This window comes from Coregonus clupeaformis, unplaced genomic scaffold (assembly GCF_020615455.1).
Source record: "Coregonus clupeaformis isolate EN_2021a unplaced genomic scaffold, ASM2061545v1 scaf0035, whole genome shotgun sequence".
Classification (NCBI taxonomy): domain Eukaryota; kingdom Metazoa; phylum Chordata; class Actinopteri; order Salmoniformes; family Salmonidae; genus Coregonus; species Coregonus clupeaformis.
This window is the reverse complement of record NW_025533490.1, coordinates 1,014,691-1,042,012: the sequence shown is the minus strand read 5'-3', so window position 1 is coordinate 1,042,012 and position 27,322 is coordinate 1,014,691. Positions and strand designations below refer to the sequence as shown.

The 27,322-nt window shown below is 42.3% G+C and overlaps 1 protein-coding gene across 1 annotated transcript; it reads right to left on the bottom strand.

Annotated features, from left to right (window-relative positions):
* Positions 1 to 915: 915 nt before the first annotated feature.
* LOC121567140 (flotillin-2) lies at positions 916 to 22,348 on the bottom strand. Its single transcript, XM_041877079.2, has 12 exons — positions 22,252 to 22,348; positions 21,711 to 21,841; positions 11,619 to 11,700; positions 10,229 to 10,319; positions 9,682 to 9,805; positions 7,909 to 8,027; positions 7,340 to 7,453; positions 6,864 to 6,983; positions 6,029 to 6,243; positions 5,461 to 5,644; positions 1,406 to 1,555; positions 916 to 1,089 (listed from the first exon to the last, which is right to left on the bottom strand). Exons 2-12 carry the CDS (start codon positions 21,757 to 21,759, stop codon positions 1,051 to 1,053), a joined length of 1,287 nt encoding a protein of 428 aa, XP_041733013.1. The 5' UTR covers positions 21,760 to 21,841; positions 22,252 to 22,348; the 3' UTR covers positions 916 to 1,050.
* Between the last annotated feature and the right edge of the window lie 4,974 nt (positions 22,349 to 27,322).

Below are 27,322 nucleotides of genomic sequence, written 5' to 3'. Positions count from 1 at the left end.
CAGCAAAGCACCCCCACACCATAACACCTCCTCCTCCATGCTTTATGGTGGGAACTACACATGCGGAGATCATCCGTTCACCTACACCGCGTCTCACAAAGACACGGAGGTTGGAACTAAAAATCTCCAATTTGGACTCAAGACCAAAAGGACAAATTTCCACCGGTCTAATGTCCATTGCTCGTGTTTCTTGCCCCAAGCAAGTCTCTTCTTCTAATTGGTGTCCATTAGTAGTGGTTTCTTTGCAGCAATTCAACCATGAAGGCCTGATTCACACAGTCTCCTCTGAACAGTTGATGTTGAGATGTGTATTTTACTTGAACTCTGTGAAGCAGTTATTTGGGCTGCAATTTCTGAGGCTGGTAACTCTAATGAACTTATCCTCTGCAGCAGAGGTAACTCTGGGTCTTCCATTCTTGTGGCAGTCCTCATGAGAGCCAGTTTCATTATAGCGCTTGATGTTTTTTGCGACTGCACGTTTTTGACATTTTCCGGATTGACTGACCTTCACGTCTTAAAGTAATGATGGACTGTCGTTTCTCTTTGCTTATTTGAGCTTTTCTTGCCATAATATGGACTTGGTCTTTTACCAAATAGGTATATCTTCTGTATACCCCCCCTCCCTTGTCCCAATACAACTGATTGGCTCAAAACCATTAAGAAGTTAACTTTTAAGAAGGCACACCTGTTAATTGAAATGCATTCCAGGTGACTACTTCATGAAGCTGGTTGAGAGAATGCCACTAGTGTGCAAAGCTGTCATCAAGGCAAAGGGTGGCTATTTGAAGAATCTCAAACATAAAATGTATTTTGATTTGTTTAACACTTTTTTGGTTACTACATGATTCCATGTGTTATTTCATAGTTTTGAACTCTTCACTATTATTATACAATGTAAAAAATAGTAAAAATAAAGAAAAACCCTTGAATGAGTAGGTGTGTCCAAACTTTTGACTGGTAGTGTAAATATAATAATAATTTCAAGTGTATTGAAGGCAGTCTATGAGAGTGCATAAAACAGATATCGGAAGTAGAAGGGAGAGATTGTTTTCAGGCCTGAGCATAGGTCATCTTCTGCAGTAGTGGGATCTGTTGAATAGGAAACAAAAACAATTCAATTTAAGCTAGAAAGAGATATTGTATGCTAAGGTTTCATTTCACTATTTCTGAAAAATGTCATGTAGGTTGTTAAATTCCAGCAGCACCAATAGGATTCTATGCAACATATTGGCTAATTCATAGAATTAGAATTACTAGAACAGACATTACCACTCTACTCAAGTCAACGTTCCATGATGGGTGGCCCATCTGGCAGCAATATTGAGTGTAATTCCATTTCTATGGACACACTAATCTATGTTTTACCTACCATACCATTTTCACCAAAGACCATGCCCCTAATTACCTTTGATAGGTCAATTCCAGTGAGGGCGTTGACGGACACAGGAAGTTCAGCCAGGAGGCGATTCACTTCCCCAGTCACACGGTTACCCTCCCCGCTCAGTATGACTATCTCATTGGTCCTGGCCAGCGGCGCCGCCACCTTGGCTGCAATCTAGGAAGACACGGGCACATTGAGATGTTTTTTAAAAAATTGTGCTCACATCACAAGACACGTTTATGGTATATGATGTCATATTACATCAACTGATGTAAACCTCCGGTTGAACAAATCATCTGACTTGTGAGTCACTTTAAGATGGTGTAATCTGCCACTTGTACATGTACAGTGAGGGAAAAAAGTATTTGATCCCCTGCTGATTTTGTACGTTTGCCCACTGACAAAGACATGATCAGTCTATAATTTTAATGGTAGGTTTATTTGAACAGTGAGAGACAGAATAACAACAAAAAAATCCAGAAAAACACATGTCAAAAACATTATAAATTGATTTGCATTTTAATTAGGGAAATAAGTATTTGACCCCTCTGCAAAACATGACTTAGTACTTGGTGGCAAAACCCTTGTTGGCAATCACAGAGGTCAGACGTTTCTTGTAGTTGGCCACAAGGTTTGCACACATCTCAGGAGGGATTTTGTTCTACTCCTCTTTGCAGATCTTCTCCAAGTCATTAAGGTTTCGAGGCTGACGTTTGGCAACTCGAACATGCAGCTCCCTCCACAGCTTTTCTATGGGATTAAGGTCTGGAGACTGGCTAGGCCACTCCAGGACCTTAATGTGCTTCTTCTTGAGCCACTCCTTTGTTGCCTTGGCCGTGTGTTTTGGGTCATTGTCATGCTGGAATACCCATCCACGACCCATTTTCAATGCCCTGGCTGAGGGAAGGAGGTTCTCACCCAAGATTTGACGGTACATGGCCCTGTCCATCGTCCCTTTGATGCGGTGAAGTTCTCATGTCCCCTTAGCAGAAAAACACCCCCAAAGCATAATGTTTCCACCTCCATGTTTGACGGTGGGGATGGTGTTCTTGGGGTCATAGGCAGCATTCCTCCTCCTCCAAACACGGCGAGTTGAGTTGATGCCAAAGAGCTCGATTTTGGTCTCATCTGACCACAACACTTTCACCCAGTTCTCCTCTGAATCATTCAGATGTTCATTGGCAAACTTCAGACGGCCCTGTATATGTGCTTTCTTGAGCAGGGGGACCTTGCGGGCGCTGCAGGATTTCAGTCCTTCACGGCGTAGTGTGTTACCAATTGTTACCAATTTGTAAGTCGCTCTGGATAAAAGTGTCTGCTAAATGATGTAAATGTACATGTTTTCTTGGTGACTATGGTCCCAGCTGCCTTGAGATCATTGACAAGATCCTCCCGTGATGTTCTGGGCTGATTCCTCACCGTTCTCATGATCATTCCCAGGCCGAGGGAGATTGACAGTTATTTTGCGTTTCTTCCATTTGCGAATAATCGCACCAACTGTTGTCACCTTCTCACCAAGCTGCTTGGCGATGGTCTTGTAGCCCAATCCAGCCTTGTGTAGGTCTACGATCTTGTCACTTACATCCTTGGAGAACTCTTTGGTCTTGGCCATGGTGGAGAGTTTGGAATCTGATTGATTGATTGCTTCTGTGGACAGGTGTCTTTCATACAGGTAACAAGCTGAGATTAGGAGCACTCCCTTTAAGAGTGTGCTCCTAACCTCAGCTCGTTACCTGTATAAAAGACACCTGGGAGCCAGAAATCTTTCTGATTGAGAGGGCGTCAAATACTTATTTCCCTCATTAAAATGCAAATCAATTTATAACATGTATTTTTCTGGATTTTTTTGTTGTTATTCTGTCTCTCACTGTTCAAATAAACCTACCATTAAAATTATAGACTGATCATTTCTTTGTCAGTGGGCAAACGTACAAAATCAGCAGGGGATCAAATACTTTTTTCCCTCACTGTAGGCTACCAACTCTAACACTGGCTGACAAAGATACTGTAGATAACTAGTGGTGTGTTATGACTGATACTACTGTACTTTGTCCAGTCAAAAAGAAAGAAACAAATGAATGTCAAACACTGGCTTGTCATTATTACTGTGACTAGATTAACTGTTTATTACTATCAATGTGACTAGGTTTATCTGGGGGCATGTTAATGAGTGTGTCAACCAGTGTTGGTTCGAGACCACCTAAAGCGAGACTGACAAGACTGAGTCAAGACTGAGACCGGGAGACCGAGACCAGAAAAATGTGAGTCCAATTCAAGACCATGATTGTAATTTTGTCAAATCACCACCATAAGAGTTCAAACTGTCCAGTATTTCCGTGTTCATATTTCAGAACAACATATGGATTCTTTAGACATTCAGAATAGTGAAAAAATGCATGCTAGGGGAAAATAGAGCCACTCTAGAAATGATTACTAACCCAAACACAGTGGGGAACAATGGGCCTCTGGCACACTCAGACGAGAGTGCTCTGAAATCGGAGTAGATAGCCAGAGTGAATTTCCCAACGCAAGAGATATGCTAACTGGATAACAGTCGTTCAAGTTTTTGCTAGCTAACCAAATTACACCTGCATCTCTAGCAGTGTATAGCCACCAAAAAACGATGAGGGGAAAAAGTCAGTCACTCCCACTCCTCCAATGGCATGACATCCTCCTTGCAGCTAGCTAACTAACATTAGGCTCTGTGTTTTTAGCTTGCTACATAGATATGCTAGCCTATTTGCCACATTATGACTGACTTGTGATCATTGCCCTTGCTAGTTTGATTATATTTACATTCCCAGCCTTAGTTACACTCGTCTGTTGTTGTCCAGAATATTGAGTCATTGAAACTGAAACAGTGCATCCCGAATGGAGGCAGCAAACAATGTACCAGGCCAACTGTGATTTACAACCTGAGAACAATATTTTTTGGACTACCAAGACATGTATTGGTGAATTATATTAAATCATGCACTGAACTTCATCCATCTATTATGCCAACAATGCCTTAGTGTACGTCATGGAATGTTGAGTAGAATATAACCTTTTGGACTAATATTATGATTGTCTGTTTCATATCTGCAAAGTAGTTAAAACACTGTCAGTTCTGCTTTAAACTTTAGGTCACTGGTTACTTTGTGTGCTAAATGTGAAATGTTTTTTGCAATGGGAAGTAATAGTTGTACATTTCGATTGGGAAATGCTTAATGGTTGTTTTTGTATTCTTATGATTGGGACCTGCTGGCTTGTGTCTGAGTTTATGGACTGCTTATGCTTTAACATCATGCTGTGTGTGACTGCTGTCTTTCCATCGGCCCTATGCAGTGGTGTATTGGTGCCTGGAGAAGTGGGTATACTCTAATTTTGCCAAGAAGTTCGCAACCGGCCCGCCCAGCGAAGGAAAGGCACCCTGTGTGAAAAATCCTATGTTTTCCTATGTTTTTTCCTATAGATTATTCAGATGTTCACTCTCAAAATCAAACTTTTTTTTTTATAGAAAAAGGACAAAAATGTGATGGTCTAAGTCCACAACAATGCTTAAACCACATTAAGCTGATTGGGTGGGCCTGTCAGGGCCTGTCTCCCCAGTTGGTGGGCCTCTGTCCACCCAGGCCCATACATGTCTACGCCCCTGATGCAAACAGTGCACGATGACAATGCGCATCACAAATAGCCTACTAACCAACACTTCGGACTAAACTTTTGGCCAGGCGAAGCGGTTTTATGTGCTGACTGAATGGAAGCTGATAATTATGAGTTTTTACTCTGCTGGTCTCGGGAAGTCCTCATTGTCCAAGACCGAGTCAAGACCGAGTACAAATCTATCTGACACTGAGACAAGACCGAGACACTCAATATATGGTCTTGAGACCGGTCTCGAGTACTACAACACTGGTGTCTACAGTAAATCTACACATTACTACCTCAATATGAACACATCTGTATGAAGGGCTCGTCAATGCAGTAGTGATTTAATTTTATCAAATCTAAACAATTCAAACACACGTGTGGATACACTGCATTTAAAAACTATAAACACAATATGACTTATGTGACTTAATTCCATAGTGTGTTACCTTTGGCAGGGCCTCCAGGACCAGAGCAGTCTTGGCTGCCTCTCCATACTGCTGGTAGGCCTCAGCCTTCAGCCTCATCTTCTCAGCCTCAGCCTTCCCTATAGCCTCTATCGAGCCGGCCTCTGCCTCGCCTATCCTCCGGATCTTCTCTGCCTCCGCCTGGGCCGTCAGAACCTTCTTCATCCTGAAAGACAAAACACACTCGTATCAGAACAAATGGCAAACAAGATTGATTTCCGAAAGAAACAAGAAGTATCCGCTCATTTCCAAAAGAAACAAACAACAATTTTTATGTAATTAATATGCTATTATTGTGTAATTACCATTTTACCTGATCACTTCTTAGTAAATACCGGGTCATTTCTGCACTTTTATATGAAGTGCTACCAATCTACATTTGTTGAAGCATTCCAGACTCATAAGAAAATGTTTTTGTGATAAAAGACAATGCACAAAAGTTGAGTGGAATCACTTGTGAACAACATAGTTTGTATGTTACAGCTAGGTAAGCATATAATGGGAAATGGACTGTGGATATGTTCTGTTATGATATAAAAGGTGTCACTACTTCTGTCCCTCAGCCAGCTGCTGCATCTTGTATGCCTCTGCCTCGGCAGGCCTCTTCACCATGGCGATGAGCTCCTTCTCTGTGCGGACAATCTCCTTCTCCTCAATGGTGATCTGTTTCTTCCTTTGAACCACCTCAATCTCTATCTCCTCCAGCCTGATCTTCTGCTGTTCTTTAGCTGCCTGCAGCTCATAGGCCAGTTGGGCTTCCGCTTTCTGGAGACAGAGAGAGAGAGACATGACCATGACGTCCATGTTGAAGCACACAGACAGAGAGACAGGATCATGACTTGGCCGTCTACTGTATGTTGATAGAGGAGTTTTAATGTTAAGGTTGGCTGGAGGGAGCGTTTGGATGATAGGGGCTATATTCAATGTTCATTCTGGGCTCTCTGATCACATAAGATGTCCCATTTACATTTAAGTCATTTAGCAGACGCTCTTATCCAGAGCGACTTACAGTTAGTGAGTGCATACATTCATTTTTTATTTTTTTATACTGGCCCCCGTGGGAATCGAACCCACAACCCTGGCGTTGCAAACGCCATGCTCTACCAACTGAGCTACATCCCTGCCAGCCATTCCCTCCCCTACCCTGGATGACACTGGGCCAATTGTGCGCCGCCACATGGGTCTCCCGGTCGCGGCCGGCTACGACAGAGTCTGGATGCAGTGCCTCAGACCACTGCGCCACTCGGGAGGTTACTAAATTACTAACGACTAATGATAATTTAGACACCGATGGACCAAAAACACCATAGAATAATTTTGTAGACTGGAATTTCTACCGCACATTTAACTGGCATTCAAGAGTGGAGTATGGAGTTCATGCAGACCTTGGTGTTGACTTCTTGGTTGAAAGCAGCCTTCTGCAGTTCAAGTTCTCGTTTGGAGTCGGCCATCTTGGTGTCCGCCAGGAACTTGACATCCATCATCTCCTTCTTGCACTCCGCTTCCTGGCGAGAGAGAGAAAGACAACGAGAGAGAGATAGACAGAGACAGGGAGAGAAAGAGAGAGATAGACAGAGAGAGACAGAGAGAGACAGATGGATTGAGAGAGATAGAGAGAGGGTACATGAGAGAGAGAAGAGCGTACGAGAGAGAGAGAGAGAGAGAGAGAGAGAGAAAGGGACAGAGATTATAACGTACATGAGAGAGAGGGTGAAAGGATGAGGAGAGAGGAAAAGGGGAAATTCCTAAAATTAGCTTACAAACCTCTAAAATGAAACGTACGTACATTAATACAGACAAACAGAGCCCCAGAAATAATTGCCCCTCTGGAATTAATAAAGTTTATTGAATTGAATCTTACTCTTATCCCAGCATCCCTTTCTGCCTCTGCCACACCGATGTCTGCATCCCTCTGGACTGCTGCTGTCTGAGTCTTCCCCAGGGAGCTCAGGTAGTCCAGTTTATCATAGACATCCTACAACACACACACACAAAAAGTAGCTAAGATTACCATACATAACCTGAGACACAGGGAACAAAAACATCAATAAATGTCTAACATCAACATGTGATAACATCTAATTGATTGTAGCACTTGCAGTGAAGAGCTGATAATTAAAAGTGGATCTCATTGACAGGGACTGTGACAGTCTAGGCTAATTCACAATTATTAGAACTACTACCAATCCACATTAATCAATCTTAATCAACAACGGTGAAGACTAGTTAAGTGGAGTCGCCTCCCAATCAACAGGTTTACACATCATCCGTTAAATTCCATAGGAAAACAAATGGCAATACACATGATGCAGAAGACAAAATGCAGAGGACAAAAAAATATATTAAAATGCCACAGGATAACAAACACAGCAAAGGCAAAAAACAACAACATTTACCCTCCACACTTCATGGCACTCCCAACAAACTCACCTTGATAGTGAAGCTGAGGATCTCGATGCCCATCCTGCCCACATCGGGAGCTGCCACCTCCCTCACCAGCTGGGCAAACTTGTCCCTGTCCTGGTAGATTTGCTCCACTGTCAGTGTGCCTGTAGAGAGGGGAGAGCAGCAGAGCCTGTCAGTCTCTCTACAACACTGGATATAGACCTACTTCACTTACTGACTTTACTTTATTAAGGCTATCCCACATGGTAGTCAAATAATCACTGAAATTCATGGGTATTTACAAAGAAAAAATGCATTGTTAAAAACACATAGATCTATAAAGTCGTCATCATCATCTAGTAAAACATGATAAAAGCTCATAATACAGAACATATAACGTTTACTTTTCAATAGTGCAGTCTGTATATTCTTGGATTTCATGTTTGTTGTTTTAGAAGTTACCCTTTCACACATTCAGGATTTCATTACATTGACTGTCATTTCTACATTTTTCTAAATAATTTTAATTTAGACATGCTATATTTAGTACAAAGCTTGAACAGACTGTTTGAAAAACTACCCATCAGCAAAAAGCATGTGTGTGTGTGAGACGCTTAAGTGATAATGCCAGAGAAGCCGGTGTTTGGAGGATATATTCATCGAGGGCCAGCAAACCGTGCCAATATATCCTCCAAACACCGGCTTCCAACATATTCAAATAATGATTGACATATTTTTATTAAAAACCTTATTTTGATGAATTTATTCATACTATTTCATCCTTCCGCAAGATATAGTCCGACACATATCTAAGGTTGCTACCCAAGCCGGCTGGTCGTTTGTTCTATCAGTTCAGCTGCCAGAGCTGCGACCCAGTTGTTAAGCCTTTTTGTTCTGTATCTATGGACGCGACCCAGTCGTTCGTTCGAAATGTTCCATTGCCATACTGGCTGGCAACATTCTTATCCCTTGCTTGCTAGCTAGCCAACTATGGCTCACTTACAGTCACGTCAAACAGTGCAGCCAGAATAACAGTAAGGTAGCTGCAGTTGCGTTTAAGCTGTTTTCTAGTGACATTTCTTTGGATACATCCATAACAATGAGCTAATGATGTTCGATTTCGCCTGGCATAGAAAATGTGCTCTTTCGTCAGGACACTGTTGTTCAGAGGAGCTAGCCAACAACACATAACAAAATCACTTCAAATTGAAGCTGGAAAGAGCAAACTAGCTGCATTTCTTTTTCGTTTTACCTGTTTTCTATTGACATTTCTTTGTATACCTCTATATTAATAAAAATGATGGCAGCTGATTCATGATTTCCACTGGCTGAGAAAAGCTGCCTGCCTTTCTCGTCCTGACACGTGCATTACTATGGGACAGCTGGAGATCGAATTTCAATATTGAAACAATGTTGCAAATGTCGGAGAGACAGACGGCAAGGTTTATACAAATCTCTGCTGTTGAAAGAATATACTAGTCTAAAAGAAATTGGAGATAATATCTAGATGCTTTTTATAGTAGAGATCAAGTTTATAAATTGCCTGGCTGGGCTGATGAGACAGTGGATTGCACAGTGAGATGGAACAGAGTAAATTTCAACGTCATAGCTTTAGCTGGTGGTAACTTGTGGAATAGACACCGGCTGGAATGGGTTTTAACCAATCAGCATCCAGGATTAGACCCACCCGCTGTATAATGAGGTTTAGCCACTGATTTACATCAGCTAACAGAGAACAAAGCTGAGAACAGCCAACTGAAATCAACAGATGACCATAATAGACTAATATAATTTTCACTTCGGAGACATTCTCCTCACCTAGAATTGAGCGTAAATGTCCTTCCAAGGTTTGCAAAACCACTCCTTTGATTTCGGGGACTGATTTGCCCAAAAACTGCTCGCAAGCAATTGCCAAAAGATCATGATCTGTCATCACTTTGATCTGGAGAAGAGATGAAGGAGAGGGTTAGAAACACAGAGTGTGGCCTGGTTGCATACGCACATACGAATCACTGTGCTTTAACTTGATCTATGGCTTTAAGTCAGTTTACACAAGGAGTTGGTCCTTGGTTTACATGAATGTATTTTGCATACTCAGAACAGAATCTGTCCTGTGACACAGAAAGAGCTTACAGTACATGGAGTAGCTACAGCAGCAGTTGTAAACTGGTCTGCCACAATGAGATATTAAATCAATAACAGTTAAAGTTATAAATAGTTAAGACATATTTTCCAATTCAATGGTGTCCGTTTCATACTTTCGCACTGTTTTCACTGACAACGCATTTTGTAAGACAAACGATGGAGGTATGTCATGGTGGTGACTAGTCTCTTTCCAGCAGGTTATTTTATATTTTATTTTTACCTGTGCCACCCCAGTGACAGTGATGGCGACCCCCTCTGCAGTCTCAACATCCTCACACTTGGGTTGGAGTGTCATAATCTCCAGTGTAATCCTATATGAGGAAAAAAAGTATATTAGATAATGCAGACCTTAAAGGGGCAACCTGCAGTTGAAACAATAACAACATGTTCTCTTCCCACTGTTTCAGTAAAAAGCTAAGGGATGGGGCTGTAGAAATGCAACCACTCAAATTCATAGAGCTATGGATGCAAGGACTGACCATCCATGATATCAAGATGATAGTTTTAACCATGTTGAGGCTATACAGTGTTTGTGTACATTCACTTTGTTTACAAACATTGGAGTAAAACAAGCTTATATTTGGGGTTCTGATGGGGTACGACTGTTGAACTAAGCTCATGAGGCATTTATAAGTGATATTCTACAAGAATCAATGGGTATATATAATTTATGTATAAGTCCAAAAATGGATGTAGCAACTGCAGATTGTCCCTTTAACAGGCAAAGGAGAAAAAAGCTCTGATATGATATAATATGATATGATGATATGCCATTTAGCAGACGCTTTTATCCAAAGCGACTTACAGTCATGTGTGCATAAATTTTTACGTATGGAAGGTCCCGGGGATCGAACCCACTACCCTGGCGTTACAAGCGCCATGCTCTACCACTTGAGCTCCAGAGGACCACTCTGCATCAATACCTCTATTGCCACACACTTCCTTGACACACGGCCCAAACGACTAGTGACTAGTTAATGGCTATTGAGCAAAGCTGCCAAATATAACCTGAAGAAATCCTAAACAAAACATTGCATGCTTTCATGTAAACCCAGGGGATAATGCCTTACAGTCAGTTAATAAACAGAGGACAGCACCTAACCTACTGTGAAAAAGGGTAAGAATTGTGCCAAGTGACACACGGGAAAGAAGGCAGAAGAGTGAATGTGTACTGTAGTTTAAGAAGGTGGGGCAATGTGTCCCTTGCCATGTTTCCATTTGAAACATCCAGAACTCATTAACACAATGTAGGTCAGTCAGGAAAGTGTGGCACAGAATAAAATAATAGTATTTCACGCACGCACCTCCTGGCTGATTGTCAGGCCGCAGATGATTGGTGTGTTTAGCGAATTATAGGCTATCATTGTGGAAATCTAAGATGTTGGAGAACCTGTTGGAGCTGTGTCCATAAATAATTGTCGGTTTCTAAACATTTGCCAGCCCTTTTACCTAATTTAGTATTTGTATGGAAACGTGTGGGATTATTTATCCATTGAAGAAATAAAACAAGCCTCATCCAGACCATTTGCAAAACAACCCATAATTGCTGATAGACTGATAGATTAAGACAATTCTATAGCATGCCATGACATCATCATCAATGGTCTCACCTTTGAACGTCAGTGATGAGCCACCAGGCCCAGGCCCAGCCCCCCACCATGTAGGTCTTCTCATCTGAGCCACAACAGGCACCTGAGAAATGAAACAGACAAGGCGTGAGTCAGGGGCACAAGATTTCAATTGGGGAAAGACTCCATCATTCACCAGCATTCATTATTGATGCTCAGTTGACACCCTTGTCTGAAACCTTCTTAGTTGTTACCACAGTTTCTTTGTCTTGCTGCCATGCACTAGTTAGGTTTCTACAGGGCCAAATGTAAAACATGTAGGTATAGGCTACTCATAGAGGGTAGCCTACATGATTACATAGCCTTGTTTATAATTCCCCTGCAAGCTCAGAAATCCCTTGGCCTTGCACTTGGTAGCTAAGTGAGGATCCTAGTACAGTGTACATGGCTAGGGATGTAGTAACTAAACCAATCGAAACATGGAAGTGTCGGTATTATTTAGCTTAGGGCTGACCCCAATTAGTCGACTGGTCGATTGTTTGGTCGTTAGGCTGTTGGTCGACCGAGATTGTTTTAGTTGAGCAGTAACACACACACACAGTGCTATGAAAAAGTATTTGCCCCCTTTCTAATTTTCTCTACTTTTGCATATTTGTGATACTGAATGTTATCAGATCTTCAACCAAAACCTAATATTAGATAAAGGGAACATTAGTGAACAAATAACACAACAATTACATATTTATTTCATAAACAAAGTTGCGCAACACCCAATTCCCCTGTGTGAAAAAGTAATTGCCCCCTTACACTCAATAACTGGTTGTGCCACCTTTAGCTGCAATGACTCCAACCAAATGCTTCCTGTAGTTGTTGATCAGTCTCTCACGTCACTGTGGAGGAATTTTGGCCCACTCTTCTATGCAGAAATGCTTTAACTCAGTGACGTGTGGGTCTGGACTTTGACTAGGCCATTCCAAAACTTCCAATTTGTTGCTTTTTAGCAATTTTCATGTAGACTTGATTGTGTGTTTTGGATCATTGTCTTGCTGCATGACCCAGCGGTGCTTCAGCTTCAGCTCACAGACGGATGGTCTGACATTCTCCTGTATAATTCTCTGATACAGAGCAGAATTCATGGTTCCTTCTATTAAGGCAAGTCGTCCAGGTCCTGAGGCAGCAAAGCATCCCCAAACCATCACACCACCACCACCACCATGCTTGACCTTTGGTATGATGTTCTTACTGTGGAATGCAGTGTTTGGTTTTCGCAAGGCATAATGGGACCCATCTCGTCCAAAAAGTTGACTCAAGTTTGCCAAAAAGCACCTGGATGATCATCAAGACTCCTGGAAGAACGTTCTATGGACAGATGATTCAAAAGTATAACTTTTTGGACGACATGGTTCCAGTAATGCCTGGCGAAAACCAAACACTGCATTCCACAGTAAGAACATCATACCAAAGGTCAAGCATGGTGGTGGTGGTGTGATGGTTTGGGGATGCTTTGCTGCCTCAGGACCTGGACGACTTGCCTTAATAGAAGGAACCATGAATTCTGCTCTGTATCAGAGAATTATACAGGAGAATGTCAGACCATCCGTCTGTGAGCAGAAGCTGAAGCGCAGCTGGGTCATGCAGCAAGAAAATGATCCAAAACACACAATCAATTCTACATGAAAATTGCTAAAAAGCAACAAATTGGAAGTTTTGGAATGGCCTAGTCAAAGTCCAGACCTAATGCCTATTGAGATGTTGTGGCAGGACTTGAAACGAGCAGATCATGCTTGAAAACCCACACGTCACTGAGTTAAAGCAGGTCTGCATGGAAGAGCGGGCCAAAATTCCACCACAGCGACGTGAGAGACTGATCAACAACTACAGGAAGCATTTGGTTGGAGTCATTGCAGCTAAAGGTGGCACAACCAGTTATTGAGTGTAAGGGGGCAATTACTTTTTCACACAGGGGAATTGGGTGTTGCGTAACTTTGTTTATGGAATAAATGAAATAAATATGTAATTGTTGTTTTATTTGTTCACTTATGTTCCCTTTATCTAATATTAGGCTTTGGTTGAAGATCTGATAACATTCAGTATCACAAATATGCAAAAGTAGAGAAAATTAGAAAGGAGGCAAATACTTTTTCATAGCACTGTATATACAGTTGAAGTCGGAAGTTTACATACATGTTCTTCGGCTTGCAAGCTATCCCTTTTTTCCACCAAACATAACGATGGTCATTATGGCCAAACAGTTCTATTTTTGTTTCATCAGACCAGTGGACATTTCTCCCAAAAATAAGATCTTTGTCCCCATGTGCAGTTGCAAACCGTAGTCTGGCTTTTTTATGGCGGTTTTGGAGCAGTGTCATCTTCCTTGCTGAGCGGCCTTTCAGGTTACATCAATATAGAACTTGTTTTACTGTGGATATAGATACTTTTGTACCTTGGAAAATTCCAGAAAATGATGTCATGGCTTTAGAAGCTTCTGATAGGCTAATTGACATCATTTGAGTCAATTGGCGGTGTACCTGTGGATGTATTTCAAGGCCTACCTTCAAACTCAGTGCCTCTTTGCTTGACATCATGGGAAAATCAAAAGAAATCAGCCAAGACCTCAGAAGAAAAATTATAGACCACCACAAGTCTGGTTTATCCTTGGGAGCAATTTCCAAACGCCTGAAGGTACCATGTTCATCTGTACAAACAATAGTATGCAAGTATAAACACCATGGGACCACACAGCCGTCATACCGCTTAGGAAGGAGACGTGTTCTGTCTCCTAGAGATTAACGTACTTTGGTCATAAAAGTGCAAATCAATCCCAGAACAACAGCAAAGGACCTTGTGAAAATGCTGGAGGAAACAGGTACAAAAGTATCTATAGCCACAGTAAAACAAGTCCTACATCGACATAACCTGAAAGGCCGCTCAGCAAGGAAGAAGCCACTGCTTCAAAACCACCATAAAAAAGCAAGACTACAGTTTGCAACTGCACATGGGGACAAAGATCGTACTTTTTGGAGAAATGTCCTCTGGTCTGATGAAACAAAAATAGAACTGTTTGGCCATAATGACCATCGTTATGTTTGGAGGAAAAAGGTGGAGGCTTGCAAGGCGAAGAACACCATCCCAACCGTGAAGCACGGGGGTGGCAGCATCATGCTGTGGGGGTGCTTTGCTGCAGGAGGGACTGGTGCACTTCACAAAATAGATGGCATCGTGAGGAAGGAAAATTATGTGGATATATTGAAGCAACATGTCAAGACATCAGTAAGGAAGTTAAAGCTTGGTCGCAAATGGGTCTTCCAAATGGACAAGGACCCCAAGCATACTTCCAAAGTTGGCATTCTCTCAACCAGCTTAATGAGGTAGTCACCTGGAATGCATTGCAATTAACAGGTGTGCCTTCTTAAAAGTTAATTTGTGGAATTTATTTTCTTCTTAATGCGTTTGAGCCAATCAGTTGTGTTGTGACAAGGTAGAGGGGGTATACAGAAGATAGACCTATTTGGTAAAAGACCATGTCCATATTATGGCAACAACAGCTCAAATAAGCAAAGAGAAACGACAGTCCATCATTACTTTAAGACATGAAGGTCAGTCAATTCGGAACATTTCAAGAACTTTGAAAGTTTCTTCAAGTGCAGTCGCAAAAGCCATCAAGCACTATGATGAAACTGGCTCTCATGAGGACCGCCACAGGAATGGAAGACCCAGAGTTACCTCTGCTGCAGAGGATAAGTTCATTAGAGTTACCAGCCTCAGAAATTGCAGCCCAAATAAATGCTTCACAGAGTTCAAGTCACAGACACATATCAACATCAACTGTTCAGAGGGGACTGTGTGAATCAGGCCTTCATGGTCAAACTGCTGCAAAGAAACCACTACTAAAGGTCTCCAATAATAAGAAGAGACCTGCTTGGGCCAAGAAACACAAGCAATGGACATTAGACCGGTGGAAATGTGTCCTTTGCTCTAGAGTCCAAATTTGAGATTTTTGGTTCCAACCTCCGTGTCTTTGTGAGACGCAATGTGGGTGAACGGATGATCTCCGCATGTGTAGTTCCCACCATAAAGCATGGAGTAGGAGGTGTTATGGTTTGGGGGTGCTTTGCTGGTGACACTCTCTGTGATTTATTTAGAATTCAAGGCACACTTAACCAGCATGGCTACCACAGCATTCTGCAGCGATACGCCATCCCATCTGGTTTGGGCTTAATTGGGAATATCATTTGTTTTTCAACAGGACAATGACCCAACACACCTCCAGGCTGTGTAAGGGCTATTTTACCAAGAAGGAGAGTGATGGAGTGCTGCATCAGATGACCTGGCCTCCACAATCCCCCGACCTCAACCCAATTGAGATGGTTTGGGATGAGTCAGACAGCAGATTGAAGGAAAAGCAGCCAACAAGTGCTCAGCATATGTGGGAACTCCTTCAAGACTGTTGGAAAAGCATTTCAGGTGAAGCTGGTTGAGAGAACGCCAAGAGTGTGAAAAGCGGTCATCAAGGCAAAGGGTGGGTATTTGAAGAATCTCAATTATAAAATGTATTTGGATTTGTTTAACACTTTTTTGGTTATTACATGATTCCATGTGTGTTATTTCATAGTTTTGATGTCTTTACTATTATTCTACAATGTAGAAAATAGCAAAAATAAAGAAAAACCCTTGAATTAGTAGGTGTGTCCAAACATTTGACTGGTACTGTGTATATAAATATATATATATATATACACACAGTGGGGAGAACAAGTATTTGATACACTGCCAATTTTGCAGGTTTTCCTACTTACAAAGCATGTAGAGGTCTGTCATTTTTATCATAGGTACACTTCAACTGTGAGAGACGGAATCTAAAACAAAAATCCAGAAAATCACATTGTATGATTTTTAAGTAATTAATTTGCATTTTATTGCATGACATAAGTATTTGATACATCAGAAAAGCAGAAATTAATATTTGGTACAGAAACTCTTGTTTGCAATTACAGAGTTCATACGTTTCCTGTAGGTCTTGACCAGGTTTGCACACACTGCAGCAGGGATTTTGGCCCACTCTTCCACACAGACCTTCTCCAGATCCTTCAGGTTTCGGGGCTGTCGCTGGGCAATACGGACTTTCAGCTCCCTCCAAAGATGTTCTATTGGGTTCAGGTCTGGAGACTGGCTAGGCCACTCCAGGACCTTGAGATGCTTCTTACGGAGCCACTCCTTAGGTTGCCCTGGCTGTGTGTTTCGGGTCATTGTCATGCTGGAAGACACAGCCACGACCCATCTTCAATGCTCTTACTGAGGGAAGGAGGTTGTTGGCCAAGATCTCGCGATACATGGCCCCATCCATCCTCCCCTCAATACGGTGCAGTCGTCCTGTTCCCTTTGCAGAAAAGCATCCCCAAAGAATGATGTTTCCACCTCCATGCTTCACGGTTGGGATGGTGTGCTTGGGGTTGTACTCATCCTTCTTCTTCCTCCAAACACGGCGAGTGGAGTTTAGACCAACAAGCTCTATTTTTGTCTCGTCAGACCACATGACCTTCTCCCATTCCTCCTCTGGATCATCCAGATGGTCATTCGCAAACTTCAGACGGGCCTGGACATGCGCTGGCTTGAGCAGGGGGACCTTGTGTGCGCTGCAGGATTTTAATCCATGACGGCGTAGTGTGTTACTAATGGTTTTCTTTGAGACTGTGGTCCCAGCTCTCTTCAGGTCATTGACCAGGTCCTGCCGTGTAGTTCTGGGCTGATCACTCACCTTCCTCATGCCCCACGAGGTGAGATCTTGCATGGAGCCCCAGACTGAGGGTGATTGACCGTTATCTTGAACTTCTTCCATTTTCTAATAATTGCGCCAACAGTTATTGCCTTCTCACCAAGCTGCTTGCCTATTGTCCTGTAGCCCATCCCAGCCTTGTGCAGGTCTACAATTTTATTCCTGATGTCCTTACACAGCTCTCTGGTCTTGGCCATTGTGGAGAGGTTGGAGTCTGTTTGATTGAGTGTGTGGACAGGTGTATTTTATACAGGTAACGAGTTCAAACAGGTGCAGTTAATACAGGTAATGAGTGGAGAACAGGAGGGCTTCTTAAAGAAAAATTAACAGGTCTGTGAGAGCCGGAATTCGTACTGGTTGGTAGGTGATCAAATACTTATGTCATGCAATAAAATGCAAATGAATTTTCTGGATTTTTGTTTTAGATTCAGTCTCTCACAGTTGAAGTGTACCTATGATAAAAATGACAGACCTCTACATGCTTTGTAAGTAGGAAAACCTGCAACATCGGCAGTGTATCAAATACTTGTTCTCCCCACTGTATATACACTGCTCAAAAAAATAAAGGGAACACTTAAACAACACAATGTAACTCCAAGTCAATCACATTTCTGTGAAATCAAACTGTCCACTTAGGAAGCAACACTGATTGACAATACATTTCACATGCTGTTGTGCAAATGGAATAGACAACAGGTGGAAATTATAGGCAATTAGCAAGACACCCCCAATAAAGGACTGGTGGTGACCACAGACCACTTCTCAGTTCCTATGCTTCCTGGCTGATGTTTTGGTCACTTTTGAATGCTGGCGGTGCTTTCACTCTAGTGGTAGCATGAGACGGAGTCTACAACCCACACAAGTGGCTCAGGTAGTGCAGCTCATCCAGGATGGCACATCAATGCGAGCTGTGGCAAGAAGGTTTGCTGTGTCTGTCAGCGTAGTGTCCAGAGCATGGAGGCGCTACCAGGAGACAGGCCAGTACATCAGGAGACGTGGAGGAGGCCGTAGGAGGGCAACAACCCAGTAGCAGGACTGCTACCTCCGCCTTTGTGCAAGGAGGAGCAGGAGGAGCACTGCCAGAGCCCTGCAAATTGACCTCCAGCAGGCCACAAATGTGCATGTGTCTGCTGAAACGGTCAGAAACAGACTCCATGAGGGTGGTATGAGGGCCCGACGTCCACAGGTGGGGGTTGTGCTTACAGCCCAACACCGTGCAGGACGTTTGGCATTTGCCAGAGAACACCAAGATTGGCAAATTCGCCACTGGCGCCCTGTGCTCTTCACAGATGAAAGCAGGTTCACACTGAGCACAGTGACAGACGTGACAGAGTCTGGAGACGCCGTGGAGAACGTTCTGCTGCCTGCAACATCCTCCAGCATGACCGGTTTGGCGGTGGGTCAGTCATGGTGTGGGGTGGCATTTCTTTGGGGGGCCGCACAGCCCTCCATGTGCTCGCCAGAGGTAGCCTGACTGCCATTAGGTACCGAGATGAGATCCTCAGACCCATTGTGAGACCATATGCTGGTGCGGTTGGCCCTGGGTTCCTCCTAATGCAAGACAATGCTAGACCTCATGTGGCTGGAGTGTATCAGCAGTTCCTGCAAGAGGAAGGCATTGATGCTATGGACTGGCCCGCCCGTTCCCCAGACCTGAATCCAATTGAGCACATCTGGGACATCATGTCTCGCTCCATCCACCAACGCCACGTTGCACCACAGACTGTCCAGGAGTTGGCGGATGCTTTAGTCCAGGTCGGGGAGGAGATCCCTCAGGAGACCATCCGCCACCTCATCAGGAGCATGCCCAGGCGTTGTAGGGAGGTCATACAGGCACGTGGAGGCCACACACACTACTGAGCCTCATTTTGACTTGTTTTAAGGACATCACATCAAAGTTGAATCAGCCTGTAGTGTGGTTTTCCACTTTAATTTTGAGGGTGACTCCAAATCCAGACCTCTATGGGTTGATACATTTGATTTCCATTGATAATTTTTGGGTGATTTTGTTGTCAGCACATTCAACTATGTAAAGAAAAAAGTATTTAATAAGATTATTTCATTCATTCAGATCTAGGATGTGTTATTTTAGTGTTCCCTTTATTTTTTTGAGCAGTATATATATATATATATATATGCGACCATCTCAGTGAACTAATCTATTACGGAAAAAGCCAATTAATGCTTGATCCGAAAATGTGGTCCGAGGCTCAAAATGGAGGGTCTGACGCAATTGCGGAGCGTCCAGAGGCCAAATCGAGCTCTGTACAGATGCGCCTCCCAAATTTTGTAACAATGCGGAGGGCTCTGTATAGCTCCGCATTGACATGATTGGTGGGGGCGGTACATCCTGTATAAACACAAACTCACTTCCTTGACAACAGCTCTGCACTGCTCCGTGAAGTGAAAGAAGTATGAATGCCCTGACTTCTGCTGAGGCCATATCACCGTAAATGATGCATGGCCAATGCAGACGTTGAATTGACCATGCACCCAGATGCACAATGCACTTCTCTCTCCAGAATACGCTCTCTCCCACCAATTTGTGCACATTCATTGTTTCATATCTTCATTGTGTGAATTGTTTGCATTTGATTGTTAGTATATATCAATTCCCCATTACATATATCATCAGTAGTACATTTACCGTTCATTCCTATAATTTCTAATCTACAATGTTTGTTACTTTGGTCACGGTAAATATTTTAATGCATTCAATATTATTATTCCAGTCATCCCGTTCTCATTGTCTGAGTGGACACATTGTTTGCAGAGTGCACAACCTACGCTACATTCGTGAGAAACAAGTTTTGGTTTATTTTATTCCATTTACGAGTTTTGTCAATATAGTCATTGTTTTTTGTTTGGAGCGCTCCTGTCAATGTTGAGTAAGGACGCGCACGCATAGAAGTAGGCCTATAGGCTACCTGAAAAATCTTACCAGCTCTCTCCCGTTTCGATAATCACTCAGCGTGAAAGCGAAAAATGTCATGCTCTGATCCAGTGGAAACGTCATAAAATAGGCCTACCTGATTACTTCTTATCAGTGCTTGACTTGGACTTAAATAGGTTCCGGTACTCATTTTGGGTGCTGGTACTGTTTATATTTAGGTGCAGGAGCTCCACAATACTTTTGAGCTAATATGCTTTAAGAGGAACAGGAGCTCAATCTTTATACACTATGAGGTTGGAATAATACTGTGAAATTGAGAAAATTATGATAATGCCTTCTTAGTTGAGCTGTTTTAAAAGACTGCTTGAAATTTCTGCCAGTTTTGGTGGGATGGCGTTTTGACCTGCCTGGTGGCTAATCCTTATTGTAGCGAGTTTCACATAGGTGGGTCCGACCACCATTATAAATTAGGGGAATTTTAGATGATGACACCTAGCTAGATAGTTAACTATAGCTACTGAAACAGATTGTCGTTTTGCTATGTTTTAGGCGAAGAACATTGTTCGCATCCATCAACTAGCTTTTTTTATGACCAGCACTTTCCAGAGCTTAGGGAACGGCAGGTGCGAGAGACAACTTTACCAGCATCATAGCATACGTATCGATGAGTCGTTGTGACATATGAAATACGAGTGATCGTGTAATCAATGTGTAATAACTACGTAACAAATGTATGAACGTGTTAAATTGTTATGTGGTCCTGATTGGTCAACAAGCTTATTTGACACGTCAAATAGTGTTATTTGACGTGTATCTTTTTTGACACGCAAAGACCCAAACGGCGTTCCATATCTGGCGGCCTTCTTTGGTTACACAAAGCAGGTGTTCGGAGCATGCTAGCTAATTTAGTACAGGTGGTCCCTCTGTCTTCCATAAACATAAACACGTGCTGTAACATGGAGATATGGCTGTGTGGGAACACTAACCCTATAAAAAGTTGTGTATCAATTTAACATTTTGTTTTTTGAAAATGGTTTCTCAGATATGAAAGATAAGGTCCTTATGCTTCCAAAATCATACCGCAAGCAATGCGTGTTAATGTTCAGACTGAGCGTTACTCTTAACAAAACTCCCCATACAGAAAAAAAAAAAACTTGCAGATAACAAAACTCTCCCACAGAAGACGCCTTCGTCCAATGACAACGTTAACGTAATAGAACTGAGAGACATGATCAAGGGCTAGTAACAACCTAGCTAACGTTAGTGAAGCGATATGATTTGTTATGTTGTTTATCCATCGAGAAAAACCAATGCAATGACCGTTTAATTAACTAGATAGCTATACATTAACTGAAAACCGTTGGTAAACGAATAGGTTAACAAAATAACCATATATTAACAATTAAGCTTGTTGGCTAGCAAGCTAGCTACTTTAGCTTCCTAGCTAGCATGCACGGGGGATACCTACCAGAGACAACCACGGCTTCATTTGGTCCAACTGTAAGGCAGCTACCCATCTTCTTCCGGTGATATATCCTCACAAATATGCGTGAAACCCTTATGTATTGTAATATTCTTTGGTTATGTGGTTAAATCGCTCTGAAATCGATTAAAAACAGTAAACATTCACAGCGTCTCTGCCACCTTCCTATTAGCATTAAATATCCTGCAAGCCCCCGCCCCAAATCAAGATGGTGTCGTAGCCTATCTAGTAGCTCCCTTCCTTCCCATGTAGTGTATACTAGTAGTAGCTTCTAAACTGTACTGTCTTTGTTAGTAGCCAATGGTAGTAGCGAGCATCTACTGTCTATTATCTGACTGACGTTTCTCCCTGCCTGTCTGTATCGTCGGTGCACGCTTATGGAGCCAGATACCTGCCGAAAGGTTGAAAGCACGTATCGTTAGGATCGTAAGAAAATACATACATAAATTGTTAGGATCATAAGAAAAGAGATGCGTGAAAGATGCAACGTAAATGTTAAAATAGATCTGTTCATTTCTTACTTTACCTCACCCTTTACTCGGTTACATATCTTTTTTATGCATACAAACTTTTGTCAGTAATGTGGCATCTGCAAAGGATATGAACCGAACGTAGCTAGTCGAAGTTAGTTAGTCAATCAAGCAACTCTTGCCCAGACGTTAGAGTTGCTATGCAGCTTCCGGTTTCATTTCCAAAATAAAAGTCTAGAGCTTGTTTTAGAACTGCATTCAATAACGACTTTATACCAGTAGATGACGTAGTATATTATTATTAATTTATTTTAGCAGACGCTCTTATCCAGAGCAACTTACAGTTAGTGAGTGCATACATTATTTTTTTTATTTTTCACACTGGCCCCCTGTGGGAATCAAACCCACAACCCTGGCGTTGCAAACGCCATGCTCTACCAACTGAGCTACATCCCTTCCGGCCATTCCCTCCCCTCCCCTGGATGACACTGGGCCAATTGTGCACTGCCCCCTGGGTCTCCCGTTAGCGGCCGGCTACAACAGAGCCTGGATTCAAACCAATATCTCTAGTGGCACAGCTAGCACTGCAATGCAGTGCCTTAAACCACTGCGCCACTCGGGAGGCTTGGGCCTTCAGCAAATTAACTTGTGTGAGAATGAGAAAGACACAGAAGAGCCTTGTCTAGAATAACCGCCTGAGCTGCAAAATAGAAAGTAAATATGATTTAGGCCAGGCCTATTTCGCTATCTAAATATGCCATGCTGTTGTGTTATTTAATGGCCATATAATTGCATAATGAATTGTGGTGATGAATCACACTTTTTCCAGTATTTGGGAGCCTTTATATTAGGCATTTTGACTGTTGTATTAGTGAATTCCACTCTGAATGTAGGCTTGTATTAGCCATTTGCGGTGCACAACCCCATCACGCAGAGGCTATATCCATATCAATAAATGAGACAAAACAAAATATTGATTAAGTCTTGGCTATAACCTGTCCTGAGCAAAATAGCCAAGGGGTCCCAAATGGACAAGACTATCTATAGCCTATTCGTATTGCCAGATCTGTTTTCCCTATCAGCCACTGCACATGCTTCTTCAACTATTTTGTTAAACATTTATTTAGAGGCTATGTTTAGAGGCCTGTGAGCTAGGGCCTCATTTTAAGGGGAGCCCTATAATAAAAACAGTTATAAAACATAAATAAAGTTCTAAAATTATTCCACAAGACACCAGTACCCAAAATGATAGCCTAAATTGCAATGCCTACAAGTTGAAGGCCTGTTTTTTTGTTGCCTAAATTAAACATTGAATTATTAAAGTGATAGGCTAAAGAACTTTGGAGAATTTAGATAATTTTGAATACACATGGATTTCAATAAACAAATGCATAAGACTGTTCTATTCTCTTTGATTTAATTTAATTCCTATTGCAACTCAGACAAATGACTGAATGGATGACATACTGACCGAACTGAATGAAGGATGAATTAAATGTTCGCATCATGCATGCTCTGCACTTTATTTGGCTAGTAGGCAAATAGGCCTACATTAAGGTATAATGACTCTATGACTGCATGCCTCCAGAAGGGCATCTTTTGAGGCTGAGGGGTGCTTTTCCGAAGACGCATGGTGCTGTGGTGCTGCATGGAGATCACAAGCTCTTCAACTGGGCAGCAGTGTCGCGATGGAGGGAATAGCCTATACGGACACTACCTAAGACCACTGCAACAGAGTTATTGTAAAGAGTGGGAATAAGCTTATGCCAGACTTAGCCTACGTTTAACCTCTCCCTTGTTCATTTCAGAGTCGATATGTTCATGACCCTATTCATATAAATCATGTCAAATTATTTAAAATTCATATTAAACCCTCCTACAGAATATGCTTTGGCAAGATTTTGAGTGATGAAAGAAATATTTTCAGTGGCAAAGACTCCAGTGGTCATACATAATATGCCATTTACCAGACGCTTTTATCCAAAGCGACTTACAGTCATGCGTGCATACATTCTTACGTGTGGGTGGTCCCGGGGATCGAACCCACTACCCTAGCGTTACAAGCGCCATGCTCTACCAATTGAGCTACAGAGGACCACTACATAATTCATAGATTCACTAAACATCTATTATTATTCTAGGTTTCATTATTCCTGGTATATACTACTGGTTAGCACTTTGTGACATCTGCTGATGTAAAAAGGGCTTTATAAATACATTTGTGTGATTGATTATGATTGCAGACAGAGCCCAGAGAATGGGATGGTGCAATATTGAATTAGTCATATTTTGATAAGGTTCCCAGTTCCGAGTTCCCAGTTCCCAGTTGTTTTGAACGTGTCAATAGAACAAGGCAGCAGTAAACATGTCATCCCTCACAAATGATGCAGGGCCCCCCTTCGGCCAATCAGTGTATCAAAATGGTGTCTGAGATATTACGTGTGACTAACGTATGTACAGTTGATTACTAATTTTGTAAATGCCGGATCTCTATGGCAAGACGCATCATTCACCCAAGTTTAGTCAAAATCGGGCCAGTGGTGTCTTAGATATCATGTGGGTTAGTTAGGGATCCCTAATAAATAAAAAATATCCCTGATATCTGTGCCAAATTCCATCACTCTGAGTCAAACAGATCAAGAGATATAAACATGTGCCCATTATAGCGCCACCGTGAGGTCGATATGAATGTTCTTGCATATGTTGAGTCTTGACAGTGTTTGCAACATGTGTACCAAATTTTGTTACAATACGAATATCCTTGACTGATTTATATGCATTTATGTGCCAGACCACGCCCACGTGAATGTTTATTGGTCAATGTTTTAGGTACTAGTGTTGAAAGACCTTTGTCCATAGATGCCATCTATCAAGTTTCATGCAGATCGGTCATTTGGTTCCAGAAGAGTAGCGTTGTAAGTGTTTTTCACAAAATTCTAAATGGTGAAAAATCCATCATGGCAGACCTTATGGGTTACTGAGGCAAATTTGTTCCTTGTAAGGAGAGGGACCTATGTACAGAATTTCGTGATTTTTGGTCAAACGGGGTGAGGGGCGTGACCTTTCAAAGTTTGCATTTTCAATCTCTTGTTATAGCGCTACCATCTGGCCAATCGGTGTAATTGAATACGCTTAATAAAAAAAATATATATATATATACAGTGCATTCGGAAAGTATTCAGACCCCTTGACTTTTTCCACATTTTGTTACGTTACAGCCTTATTCTAAAATTGATTAAATAGTTTTTTCCCCTCATCAATCTACACACAATACCCCATAATGACAAAGCAAAAACAGGTTTTTAGAAAGTTTTGCAAATGTATAAAAAATTAAAAAACATAAATATTACATTTACATAATGTGACAGCAATTACAGCCTCGAGTCTTCTTGGGTATGACGCTACAAGCTCAGTTGGTAGAGCATGGCGCTTGCAACGCCAGGGTTGTGGGTTCGTTTCCCACGGGGGGCCAGTATAAAAAATTTATGCACTCACTAACTGTAAGTCGCTCTGGATAAGAGCTTCTGCTAAAATGACTAAAAATGTTTTTTAAATGTATTTGGGGAGTTTCTCCCATTCTTCTCTGCAGATCCTCTCAAGCTCTGTCAGGTTGGATGGGGAGCGTTGCTTTACAGCTATTTTCATGAAGGATCTCTCTGTACTTTGCTCCGTTCATCTTTGCCTCGATCCTGACTAGTCTCCCAGTCCCTGCCGCTGAAAAACATCCCCACAGCATGATGCTGCCACCACCATGCTTCACCGTAGGGATGGTGCAAGGTTTCCTCCAGATGTGACGCTTGGCATTCAGGCCACAGAGTTCAATCTTGGTTTCATCAGACCAGAGAATCTTGTTTCTCATGGTCTGAGAGTCTTTAGGTGCCTTTTGTCAAACTCCAAGCAGGCTGTCATGTGCCTTTTACTGAGGAGGGGCTTCCGTCTGGCCACTCTACCATAAAAGCCTGATTGGTGGAGTGCTGCAGAGATGGGAGAACCTTCCAGAAGGACAACCATCTCCTCAGAGGAACTCTAGAGCTCTGTCAGAGTGACCATCAGGTTCTTGGTCACCTCCCTGACCAAGGCCCTTCTCCCCCGATTGCGCAGTTTGGCCGGGCGGCCAGCTCTAGGAAGAGTCTTGGTGGTTCCAAACTTTTTCCATTTAATAATGATGGAGGCCACTGTGTTCTTGGGGACCTTCAATGCTGCAGAAATGTTTTGTTACCCTTCCCCAGATCTGTGCCTCGACACAATCCTAGTCTCTGAGCTCTACGGACAATTCCTTCGACCTCATGGCTTGGGTTTTGCTCCGACATGCACTGTCAACTGTGGGACATTATATAGACAGGTGTGTGCCTTTCCAAATCATGTCCAGTCAATAGAATTTACCACAGGTGGACTCCAATCAAGTTGAAGAAACATCTCAAGGATGATCGATGGAAACAGGATGCACCTGAGCTCAATTTCGAGTCTCATAGCAAAGGGTCTGAATACTTATGTAACCTGTTTTCACTTTGTAATTATGGGGTATTGTGTTTAGATTGCTGGAAAAAAAAATCAATTTTAGAATAAGGCTGTAACGTAACAAAATGTGGAAAAAGTCAAGGGGTCTGAATACTTTCCGAATGCACTGTATCTGAGTTGTGCCTGTTGTTCAAACGCGTATCTGCCCTCTCATTGGCTAGAATGGTCCCACCTGATCTTGCCTCCTCCCGACTGCCTTCTAGTCTGAGTACCAGTCCCTTTAGCTAACATTACACTCCTTGCCACTCCTTGTCATTGCCAAAGAGTGTTTGGCACATGACATGGAGAACAGGGAGTGGATTAGCTAAAGAGACTGGTACCCAGGCTAACTGCCTTCCATTTTGAAGACATTTATTTTCATTGTTAGAGCGGCCTTTGTAAATTATTTTACATTCTGCAATAAATAGTTCACCCAACTAAAGTCTGGAAAGGCAATTCTATGTGGACGCGTCATGAACTGCTCTCAACCGGTGCCAGTGACCTTTATATCGGGAATCAGCAGTACCATATAATAGACATTTTCAAACACATCCTGCTCTGATAATGGGGCTTTTGGGTGCCTAGTAGTATTAATGTATAATGTCAGCTCTAGGCCTAGTGAAGTTGAGC

Coding starts and splice junctions, on each gene's coding strand:
- LOC121567140 (XM_041877079.2), bottom strand. CDS start 21,759: ATGGGTAGCTGCCTTACAGTTGGACCAAATGAAGCCGTGGTTGTCTCT. Junction 9,806..10,228: donor CTGTCACTGGGGTGGCACAG/GTAAAAATAAAA, acceptor TCTCTTCTCCAG/ATCAAAGTGATGACAGATCA. Junction 1,556..5,460: donor TCCTGGAGGCCCTGCCAAAG/GTAACACACTAT, acceptor GTGTCTTCCTAG/ATTGCAGCCAAGGTGGCGGC.